The sequence below is a fragment of the Megalobrama amblycephala genome, linkage group LG22 (assembly GCF_018812025.1).
Source record: "Megalobrama amblycephala isolate DHTTF-2021 linkage group LG22, ASM1881202v1, whole genome shotgun sequence".
NCBI classification, from domain to species: domain Eukaryota; kingdom Metazoa; phylum Chordata; class Actinopteri; order Cypriniformes; family Xenocyprididae; genus Megalobrama; species Megalobrama amblycephala.
Window position 1 is genome coordinate 14,292,590 of NC_063065.1, and position 12,807 is coordinate 14,305,396.

The window sequence follows — 12,807 nt, forward strand, 5'->3', positions numbered from 1 at the left end:
AACATTAATTTGTTCAGAACTGAGGGGGTGGGCGGCTGCTGGTCTACATCTGAACCCTCAGTATCAGACGACAAATGACAAAAGACATCCAACTAAATCATAACATTAACATTCTTCATGGATGAGAGATGAAAACACATATACAAACAAACATTAAAGCTGGAAATTAATTTTAGAGGCACAATATCTGATGCATGATAGTAGTTAAAGCAAGAGCTGGAAGACACCAATATCTATACAGACAACAAGAGTTACATCGAAACTGATGACGGTCTCTCTGTCCTGAAAAAATCTATTTAAATAGGTTGAATATATTTTTTTTTTTAGTTTTGGGTAAATCTCATGAAAATGGATCACATTTCACTCCAAAATCAAGAGAATGTTTTTTATATATATATTTTTACATGAAAAAAAAAAAGCAGCAATTTTTGAATTGTGAAATGTGAATCTTTTTGCATATGGACATTGTTAACCAAAAAATTTGCTGTAATAGTTTTTTTTTTTTCCAAGCAAAACACTTTACATGAAGAAAATCAAGCATATTTTAGATAGAGATTTTAAAAATATATATATTTTTTTTTTCTTCATGACAAACAATTTGCATATGCAAATGAAGTAGCAAAACATCAAAACATAATATGGATGTAATACATATATAATACGAATGTCTTGTTTCTTTATTATGATTTTAGGGTGAAATATGACCCAGACATGTTTTCTGACATTCACCCAAGTACGAATATAGTCTAAAAATAAGATCCAAGGTCAAATCAGAAAAATTTTTGGGCTTTTGCTCAGAAAGGAACTCAGATTAAGTGGTTATTAATAACAAATATATATATATTAGGTTAACAGTGTGAACAAAACAGTACACAAGATGTGCCAGACATACAGACAAACATTGCACTCTGTGTCAGGGTTTAGTTTAAGTGGGCCAAGGTGGGGTGGGGCGGCATAGGTCAAATTATATGGGCAGAAAAGCGGTCTAGTTAAGTGAGGGACAGGAAAGACAGAAGAGCAATGAGTGGACAGAGACATGCGTGTTTGTGTGTGAGGACTGATTCAGAGAGGCTTCATTCTGAGGGGTGACGGGGACGGTCAGGTGCACTCGCACAGACCGGCATCAGGGCTCTAGAAGGAGAACAGGAGCGTTTTGTGTGAAATAAACAACCAAAACCTACCAACAGAGGTGGGCATCTCTCCCCACTGGAGCACCACGTCTTTAGTGATTCTGCCGTATGTGTTCACATAGACTCCCTCATCTTCATAACACAGAAGCATCTCCATGCCGTCGGTCTTGGGAAGCACCACAATGGCGTGAGGGGTAACACTGCCCTGAATCTGGGAAGGGAGGGGTGGGCGCAGATGAGCCTTGGGGTGACAAAAACGAGCCGTAGTGCAAAACATTCCCCCCACTAGGTGACGCTCTCCCCCCTCCCCCGGGCCGGCCCTGTCAGTCATGTTTTCTGCTCCACTGTCTCGTGCTATGGGTGGCCAGAGCTTCTCCCTTCGAGAAACTGCTGCAACAATCGAGACTCCTGCCCTTTCTCTCCATCACACCGACGCCTGAGCCCAAAAGCGCCCTGCTAATAGGCTACCATGGGGCATTGGAACGGTTTGGCTGCTTTGGTTCGTGTACGTTTGGTTTGTCAAAGGTCGTAGATCGGGGACATGTTTTCCTCTTACAGTGGAGATGCTTTTCTATCACACTTGATAATATTAGAACAATACTTACAATATCATGAAATCTGTTTTAGTCAACTTCATAACCATTCATCTACACACAGAACATTCATACGTGCTGCTCTAAACTGTGTAATCAGGGTCCAAAATTCACTTTCTGCCAAACCAGGTGATTTCAGGCCAATTTAAGAACTTGAAATTGTATCTTTCATTATTTTTATTAATGATATATATTTATATTAATATATTAATTAATGAATACTTTTATGTATTACTTATACTATGATTTAGCGGTTTTTATATATGTGACAAATTATTGGTCATTGTGGTAGCATCATATATATTTCCTATATTTTAGGCATATATTTTTATCTTATATGTTTTTAAATGCACAAAACAACACCTATGTAGTTTATTAAGTTAATAAAAAGTTAGTAAGATATATGCTGATAATAAATGATGCTGATAATAATAACTTATGATGCATTTCTCATTGAGGGACAATTTGTTTAAAGACATGAGTTGCGCCAGATGTCTTTAATAATGTCTTAATATTAAAAAAAAAAAGAAGTTTTGATTTAACTAGTAACAGTCCAACTTATGTCAGACAATTAATATGTATACCCTCTGTTGGCTTAAGCCTAGTCCCAGACTAAAATGCATGTTTGAGCTGTTTTAACTGAAAGCAACTTGCACTGACATATCTTAAAATATGTCAGTATTATGTCTCAAGATGCACACCAGTAATGTTTTTTTCTAAGGCACATTTATAAAAGCTACTTTAAAGCCCTAATTCAACTAAAGCCTAATCCTAGTTTAATCTAAGCCCTGTCTGTGAAACTGGGCCATTACATATTAAACAAAATCATTTATTTTTTGCAGTCACTAAAAAGTTACCAGCCAACTGGAAAGAATTTTACTTTTCTCACCAAAGCCGTTTTTTTTAACTTGCATTTGGTTTGAGTGTTAAATTTGGACCCTGTCTGTAATTAAAAGACACATATGTGATACAGACATCAACACTACAGTGCATGCCAGTGTCCCTGGGGAGGAGTCGTCCTATTTAAAGCCACTTGGAATCAGGGTAAGGAGGGGAGAGCTGCCTTCGCTCGGCCTGTCGTCACTTACGTGGGATGGAATGTAGATATCGTATGGATTCCCAGAGTCGACATCTATCACGTGAAAACCAACGCTGGAGCCATAGATAACCTTTAACCTCTGACCCTCCTCCACTGTCAGGTCCACAAGCAGAGGCTTGTGCTGAAGATCTGTGAAAGACTTTGGAGAGACAGAAGAGACACTGAAAACATGACAAACAAGCTACTGAGGGACTCTAAACAATGACATTTACAACGAAATATGCTCTGTGCAGGTGTACTCTGAACGCTCTCACACTCACTAGGCACTACAGAACTAAAATAGCTACTTAATTTGCACATTTCGTGCTCTGCATTGCAAAGGCCTATTTTCTTATAAAGAAATGCAGTTTAGATGCTCTTTTTTAAAAAGGGGGTAAAGGGGGTCTCTCTGGACTGGACATTTGTCTCACCTTGAAAGCCATGAATTTGTGGTATGGTTTGGGAGCCCAGGCATAAATCTCCACTGCATTCTTCAATGCAATCACCAAGAACTTAATCCTCTCATATTTGACTGTTGAACAACAAATACATGTGAAAATATTACTAAGATTTAAAAAAAAGAAATGGGAATATACCAGACACACAGAAAGATGGATAGACAGTCAGATAGACAGATACATAGTCAGATAGACAGATAGACAGACAGACAGTCAGATAGATAGATAGATAGATATAAAACGACAGACAGAACGACAGATATATAGATGGACAGAACGACAGATAGATGGACGGACAGATAGATGGACGGACAGACAGACGGACAGAACGACAGACGGACAGACAGACAAGACGGACAGAGAAGACGGACAGACAGACAGATGGACAGAACGACAGACGGACAGAACGACAGATATGTAGATGGACAGAACGACAGATAGACGGACAGACAGAACGACAGTTGGACAGAACGACAGACGGACAGACATACGGACAGACATACGGACAGACATACGGACAGACAGACAGACGGACAAAACGACAGACAGTTGGACAGACAGACAGTCGGAGAGACGGACGGACAGACAGTCGGACAGAACGACGGACAGAACGACGGACAGAACGACGGACAGAACGACAGACAGAACGACAGACAGAACGACAGACAGAACGACGGACAGAACGACAGACAGTCGGACAGAACGACAGACAGTCGGACAGAACGACAGACAGAACGACAGACAGACACGACAGACAGACAGAACGACAGACACGACAGACAGACAGACAGACAGACAGACAGACAGAACGACAGACAGACAGACAGAACGACAGACAGAACGACAGACAGAACGACAGACAGAACGACAGACAGAACGACAGACAGACGACAGACAGACGGACAGAGACAGACAGAACAACAGACAGACAGACAGACAGACAGACAGAACGACAGACAGACAGAACGACAGACAGACAGAACGACAGACAGAATGACAGACAGAACGACAGACAGATGGATAGACGGATAGACATACTGACAGAACAACAGACAGACAGATAGACATACAGGCAGATATATAAATAGATGGATGGATGGTTGGATAAAGTAAATTTAGGTATAAAAACAATTATTTGGCCAAAAAGACCAAAGGGACATACCGACTTTATAATGGACACAACCCTCTAGATCACCAACAGTAATCCATCCTTGTTTTTTTTCTACCTCAGGGTCATTGTGAAGTATCCTGTTTCTGAGCCATGACAGATAATAGACCCTCAGTTTATTCTTTTTGCCTGTGAAAAAAAGAGGAATTATAAACCTCTAATTACATACATATAATCCAGAGATGTAACAAAACTAACTGAATAGACAAAACAGATCTTTGTCCAGTCAACTGGAGAGTTGATGATGAACTCACCTGATATGGTGACCAGGACATTGAGACCCTCCAGAACGTCCATCTGTTGAAAGCGCCTGCGGTTGATCAGATTGTAGACTTTGCCTTGACCACTGCGATCTAGTAACATGAGCCCATTTTCTGTTCCTACTAGCAGGTTCACTCCTATAACGATCAAAAACAATCTGAAGTTCATAATACGGATCTGAAGTGATATGAAGGCATTTATGCTCCTCTCAATTAGGAACAGATGTTGAGTATAAAGTCTGAACTCACCCCATAGTGCAGCACACAGGATCTCAGAGTTGAAGCGCTTCTTGTACTTGCGGATTTCCGGTGTGTCGCTGTGTGGCCGGATATTGGTGGGATTGACATTAACAATTGAAATTTTCCGAGCCTCATTCAGTCGAGCTTGTTCCTGTTCCTGCTCCTGCCTCAGGAGCTCGTCTGCAAAATGAGCTGCGTGGCCGAATAAAAACACCATAATCACGGACTGTTTTTCTTTGCAGTAGGATCTTGGTGAGTGCTCATCATATCATGTATGTGAAACATTAGCACACCTTTTTTAACAACAAAGGGCCACTGCCAGAGCTGGCGCTCCATTCTGAGCATTTCCACTAATGAAAAGGACACCAGCTCTGTAACTATTTCAGTGAAAAAGGTGCATAAGAGGTGGATAAGTCACCTGAAGCAGGGTTGTCCTCGTCGTCCTCTGTGGGGGAAGTCTGATACACTCGTGGGTCCACAAAAGGAGTGAAGGAGGCTTTAGATCCAAACTGCCAACATGGAGAATCAGGATGTGAGAAACAAGCATCCACAAACCATGTAAACAGTCTCATCTAATGACTGACTGTAGGCCACAAATGCAAGAGTTTCCAATATGAACTAAACGCAACAAGTGCACAGTTTTGTCTGCAGTTAGAAAAGTCCATTTACCGTAAAATGTTAGCAGGAAAAGCAAGCACTGCAAAAGTTTTTTAACTAATCAGTATTGTATGTGTGTTTGTTTTCTTACAGATTTATTTCAAGATTGTCCAAAAGTTTAGGATGTGTAAGAATTTTATTTTTATGAAAGAAATTAATACTTTTATTCAGCAAGAACACATTAATTTGATCAAAAGGGACAGTAAAGATTAGAAAATGCTGTCTATTTATCAAAGAATCCAGAATAAAAGTTAACTGTTTTCAACAATGATAATAATAAAGTTTTGTGAGCACCAAATCAGCATATTTCTGAAGGATCATGTGACACTGAAAACTGGAATTATTCACAGGAATAAGTTACTTTTGAAAATATATTAACATAGAAAATAGTTATTTCAAATGTAATATTTCACAATATTACTGTTTTTACTTTATTTATGATCAAATAAATGCAGCCTTGATGAACTTAAGAAATTTCTTTCAAAATCTTTAAAAAAAAAATAAATAAAAATAAAACAATCGGTGTATGTGTGTAAATATTACACTTTTTTTCCAAGTGAATTAATCTTAACACGGCGTTTAGATATTTTCACTGAAAAATAAGTAAAATACTGATTAATAAAACATTTTTGCAGTAAAGCACAAAATCAGGCCATTTACGAGAAGGGAAAATGGGGCAAAAGGGAGAAAGCATCTTATTGACAGGCCACTGTCCTACATGTATAAATGTTTAAAAAAAATGGAAGCTTAAAATGATAGCAAATGAAATAAAGAGAATAAATATGAAACAAACAGAAAATTTTTTAATAAAACCAAGGAAAGGAACATGAGTTATGACGAGATCTGGGCTTCAGTGAATCTACAACCAGATAAACATGTGCATCTGAATTGAATGGGGATTGATTAGATGTGTCGGGTTAGAAATTTGAGGGTTGGAGTGCAGGGTGGCTCTAACAGGCTTGTCCGTCACCTACTTCAGCCACAGAGTCCAGGTCCAGCCCACTAGAATGCCGCCCAGGACCCTCGCCAGGCGAGTGGCTTTCCTGCACTAGATCGGGCAGATTGGAGTTACCGGGGAAACCATTGCTCTCGGCATGACCGAGCTTTCTTTCCCCAAACGTCTGCAGAGAGGAACAGAAAGAGGAGTAGGGCTACACTACTGCAGGCCCCTTGCGTGGCTAAGCCATCTTGCAGAGATATTTGGGAAATGCACAGAGTGTGCCTCTGTCAGCAAGTGTGCGACAAGCTTGATCAGAGATTTTGTTGGAGAAATCAGAAGAAGGTGAAAGAAATACCAAAACATAACCCAATAAAACAAGGCTTAACAAAGGCAAAAATAAACATGAGTTGGTAAACTAAAAGAGAAATAAAACGGTGACACACTAGAGGAATGAGTGTAGGGAAAGGAACCGGTCTAGGCAGGTACACCTACCTCTCGCATCATTAGGGTGCTGTCTTGTGAATTTTTGCCAAATGAATCATTGGCATGAGAATCCTCCTGGTTGCCCATTGAGTCAGTGCCACCCTGGCCAGCAGAAGGCCTGTTGGAGAATAAAAATACTCAAATGACGTCTATAAAGGACGAAGCTTTTTTTTTAAAGATATTTTGTCAGAATCAAAACAAAACCAAAATCAGTTTTGTTATATTATATATATATATATATATATATATATATATATATATATATATATATATATATATATATATATATATATATATATATATATATATATATATATATATATATATATATATATATATATACACACACACACACACAGCTCATGAAAGTCCAAAATCCAGTATCTCAAAATATTAGAATATTTCCTAAGATCAATCAAAAAATGGATTTTCAAAACAGAAAAGTTCAAGTTCTTTAAAGTATGTTCATTTGTACACTCAATACTTGGTCGGCAGCACATTACAGCAAATGACTTGCTCTAGCACAAATTACAGCATCAGTGAAGTGTGGCATGGAAGTGATCAGCCTGTGGCACTGCTGAGGCACTATTGAGCCTTCAGATCATCTGTATATTGTTGGATCGACTGTTTCTCATTTTTCTCTTGAAAATATCCCATAGATTCGGGGGTCAGGCATGTTGGCTGGCCAATAAAACACAGTAATATCATGGTCAGCAAACCACTTGGAAGTGGTTTTTGCACTGTGGGCAGGTGCTAAAGTCCTGCTGGAAAAGGAAATCAGCATCTCCATAAAGCTTGTCAGCAGATGAAAGCATAAAGTGCTCCAAAATCTCCTGGAAGATGGCTGCATTGACTTTGAACTTGATAAAACAATGGACAAACACCAGCAGATGTCACGGACCCCCAAATCATTACTGACTTCAGAAACTTCCCACTAGACATCAAGCAGCTTGGATTCTGTGCCTCTCCAGTCTTCCTTCAGACTCAGGGACCATGATTTCAACATGAAATGCAAAATTTACTTTTATCTGAAAAGAGGACTTTCGACCACTGTTCACTGTCCAGTTCTTTTTCTCCTTAGCCCAGGTAAGATGCTTCTGACGTTGTTTCTGTTTCAGAAGTGGCTTGGTAGTCCTTTTCCTGAAGATGTCTGAGTGTGGTGACTCTTGATGTGCTGACTCCGGCTTCATTTGACTCATTGTGAAGCTCTCCCAAGTGTTTGAATCGGCTTTACTTGACAGTATTCTCAAGCTTGTGGTCATCCCTGTTGCTTGTGCACCCTTGCCTACCCAATTTCTTCCTTCTAGTCAACTTTGCATTTAATATGCTTTGATACATCACTCTGTAAACAGCCACCACATTCAGTAATGACCATCTGTGACTTATTCTCTTTGTGGAGGGTGTCAATGATTGTCTCCTGGACCATTGCCAAGTCAGCAGTCTTCCCCATTAGTGTGGTTTCAAAGAACAAGAGATACCCGGAATTTATACTGTAGGGATGGTCATTTAATGAAACTCAAATGTAAATATTCTAATATTTTGAGATACTGGATTTTGGACTTTCATTAGCTGTACGCTCTAATCAACAAATTAAAAAAAAACAACCTTTTGAAATGTTCTACTTTACATGTAGGGAATCTAGAATATATGAAAATTTCATTTTTTAAAAATAATTTACAATAAAAAAAAAAAAGAACTTTTTCACGATATTCTAATTATATGACCAGCACCTGTGTATATATGTGTGTATATATATGTACATATATATGTATATATATATATATATATATATATATATATATATATATATATATATATATATATATATATATATATATATATATATATATATATATATATATATATATATATATATATATATACACACACACACACACACACACACACACACATATACACACATATACATATACACACACACACACTCATATATACAAGATGAAAAGCTTAACTTAATTAGAAATGTTGCCTTGGGTACTAAATAAAATAAGTTGACGTTGAAGCTGAAGTACTAAAATTTGTAAAATAAAAATAAATTAAAAAGATAAAAAAACCTACAATATAAAAATGACAAAAGCACAAATTTACTAAAATTATAAAAATAAAAGCTAATTCAAAATATTATTAAATACAATAATAGTATACAAATAATACTAAAATAAAACTGTATCTGACAGACTTAAAGTCACAACAACAACAAAAAAAGAAAGAACAGTTTTGGTGCACTCACATAATGCGTGGAATATCACTAACAGGCACAGTTCCATCATGAGCCCCGCCTTCTCCATCCTCCTCCTCACTGCTTTCTGATTCTTCACTGGACGAGGAATATCCGTCACTTTCCTGGGAGGCCGGTTGGTTTCCTCATTGGTTCGTAGCTCGCGGAGTTCTTTGGCCAGAGCAGTGAGGTCCTTTAGGGCAGGGAATGACGGGTCAGGTCGGAGAAGGGAGAGGAAGACAAAAAGAAGAAGTATAAGGTTTAATTCATGCCTTTAACTGCTTGATTTGATCTCTAGCGAACAATAAATCCACCAAAACGTAAACAGCTTTTCATGTTTTAAGCCTGTGAAGAGCACACGCTACAATAATTTATCCGTTAGTAGGAGTCATGACGATAAACTTCGTTTCGCACATTTAGGTCATGTAAATGGCACCGAAGAGATTACCAGAAACAAACAAATAAGCAAAACATTACAGATAAGCAAATCAAGTAAAACATTTTATAAAGATTTACAAATCAACTCTGAAGGTGGGGAAAAAAAATATCCGCCATCATTTCGGAGAATGATGCACAACTGTATAAACCATCACATGCACAAGTCAGAGAAATAAGAACACATTGAAGAACTGAAGCAGAACTAGGGGTTGTTCCTGAGGCCTGTGCCCTGCATGCAGAAGGTTAGTAGGAATCAGCAGCTCCTGCTCTGTGCCCGTCTTACCAGCTCCTCCTGTTGACAGGCCACCAGGCAGCCAGATAGAGAAAAAACATCACTGAGAAACCAGAAGTCAACTCAACAATAATGCTTGAGATGCTAATTTCCATTTTTGACTGATTGCACGACCTAACACCTGGAGTATAATGCTGTAAACAATCAAGAGCGTTTAAAGATGCCATGTTTCATTTGACACAAAGGAATAGAAGTACAGTACATTTAATATATTGTACTGTTGATTACCTGAGATGCTAACGAAAATGTTTAGCCAGAAGGGCTGGGACAATACATCGATTCTTGATTCGCGATACAAAGAATCTGGAGCGATTGTATCGCGATTCTCTCTCAAATCGATTCTGAGCTTAGTTTTTAACAGCAGATAGCACTGCGTGCTGTAGAAACAGCTGTACTCCGCTTGCTTCCAGTTCCTTTACACACACAACTTAAATTTAAAATAATCATTCATAAATTTTGAAAAGGTTGAAGTGAATTACAAGGATGTTCGCAGTGGGCTGTTTACATTAATCTCGCGTCATAAAAGCATTCTGAGCCGAGATGCAAGTATATTTAACCACTTACATGACTTATCACTCTCCAGCACTCTTCTTCGTAAGCATTTGAGTGTACAGTTAAAAACTAGCCTAGAGCGCCATCTGCTGTTAAAACTAAGCTCAGAATCGATTTGAGAGAGAAAATATCAGAATCGATCCAGAATCATTGTATCATGAATTGTGAATCGATGTATTGTCCCAGCCCTACTATCCAGTGGTCACAGAACACAGGAAACATGGTATGCGACCAATTGTACGTTATCTAATACCAAAATGATATTGTATCTGAATCATGAAACATGAGCTGAACCAATTTCTGTGCAAACTGTTCGCTAAATCATTCTTATGTAAATTGATGCATTGAATGTAATGTGACAATATATGTAAAAATGGGTTTATGAACAAATTTGTTGTAATAATCTGATCTGTATGCTACAATTTATGTAAGAGTAGTTTTATTAAAAAATTGAAAGAAGTTCATTCTGTTTGTTTGCTCACACTTTAATGCATCATTATGCTGCGTTCACACCGAACGCGTCTGGGGCGTCTGAGGCGTCTGATTTACATGTTAAGTCAATGTAAACGCGCGTCTAGGTGTCCTGCGGCAAGAATCAAGCGTCTAGCGCGGCGCGAATTGAGCGTTCACACGGCTGATGCGTGAATTGAGCGTCTGAACAAATCTGAACTTTGGCGTGAATTTGCGGCGCGTTAACCAATCAGGGACTCTGCTTTGGTAGTAACGTGTTTATGATGTGATCAGTGGTGGAGACCAGAACAAAGATGTCGCTGCGTGTGGCCACCCTGAGCTCTATGATGTGTCATAATATTTTTATGGAGACAGAAATAAAAAGGACATTGCCTGGAAGAGAATAAGCGAAGAAATCGGACAATCTGGGGTGCGTTTCCCGAAGCGAACTATGGTCGCAAGTTCGGTCGTTACCAATAGAGTTCAATGGGACTTACGACCATGGTTCACCAACGATGCTTTCGGGAAACTCACCCCTGGTTAGTTGTAAAACTTTTTGCATTATTTTAGCCGTTGATACTAGCCCACCTTCTAGCTAGCAAAAGTCGGCCGGCATAACCGAGTTAAATTGCCGCTACAGGTTTCCAACTGACGAGATTATGTGTTTATTCATAGGATCTGTGCAGAAAGAAATGAAAGCCCCTCCCATGACGCGAATTCGCGTCTGAACACACTTTGTTTAGACGCGCGAAATGAGCGAATTTTACGCGCGTCTGAAGCGTCTGACTTCAAAATGTTCAAGCGTCCAACTAGACGCGTCTGGCGCGAATTTGACGCCCCAGACGCGTTCGGTGTGAACGCAGCATTATGCAAGAACATTTTTACGAACAATTTAAATGACTTTAGATATCGCAACAATTTACACAAGAACGATTCAAGAAATAATTTACACAGAATTTCGTACTACTTTTCTGAATGCATCAACTTTGTTGCATCAATTTGCATAATAGTTTTGCGAATGATTTTCAAAGAAACATTTTGATTGCATTAATTTGAATGCGACAATTTACGCAAGAAAGGTTTTACAAATAATTTACACAAATTGTCTTTGAATACGACTATGTATGAATGATAGGGCTACCCTCGACTAAAGATTTTTCTAGTCGACTAGTAGTCAATATTTGTTTTAGATTTGAATTGGTTCATTTAAAAGTAGATATTTCAAGCTTTCCATAGATATATTTCTCATGTCTGTGAGGCAAGTATATGCTATATTATATTATATTATATTATATTTATTATGTCTGTAAGGCAAGTATATGAGTTTCAGTTCATTTTTATGACACGCTCAAGTTCACAGAGACCGAGACGGCAGAAAGCGCATCCTGTTTGTTTTCATTATTTTACGAAAGTACAAGGTTTTGTTATTATGAACTTACAGAAATAAAAGCAAACCATTTACAGTTTCGAATGTTGGATTATTCTTATCTTTATGACCAAAAATGGAGTAATTTAAGTTAAATGCAAGTGATCTCAATGTCATGCAGTAAGCGCGCTCGCCACACAAACACTTGGATATGCGCCAAATAATGGAGCACATTTATCTAGATTAATGTTAGAGAGTTAGACTAGCCTGTTTGTACGTTTCAAGTGATAAGCTATATTTGAGGTCGATGAATCATGAAAGATAGGCGAATGTTTGGATTTCCTGCCATTACCGATCTGTCCTGTGGAGTTTTTTCTTTCTGCGACAAACCAACTAATGCCAATTTTGGTCGACTAAGCCTCTTCTTGTCGACTACTAGGGGGCAACCATAATGATAATTACA

At 38.4% G+C, this 12,807-nt stretch overlaps 1 protein-coding gene across 1 annotated transcript in view; it reads right to left on the bottom strand.

Annotated features, from left to right (window-relative positions):
- The window catches only part of tnikb (TRAF2 and NCK interacting kinase b), a 75,951-nt gene that overhangs the window by 6,884 nt on the left and 56,260 nt on the right, over positions 1–12,807 (bottom strand). Inside the window, 11 exon segments of the mRNA XM_048175145.1 lie at positions 1,182–1,341; positions 2,812–2,961; positions 3,233–3,333; positions 4,422–4,556; positions 4,682–4,825; positions 4,937–5,119; positions 5,346–5,436; positions 6,559–6,705; positions 7,017–7,125; positions 9,259–9,361; positions 9,364–9,439. Of these exon segments, the coding sequence (XP_048031102.1) occupies positions 1,182–1,341; positions 2,812–2,961; positions 3,233–3,333; positions 4,422–4,556; positions 4,682–4,825; positions 4,937–5,119; positions 5,346–5,436; positions 6,559–6,705; positions 7,017–7,125; positions 9,259–9,361; positions 9,364–9,439 (1,399 nt within the window).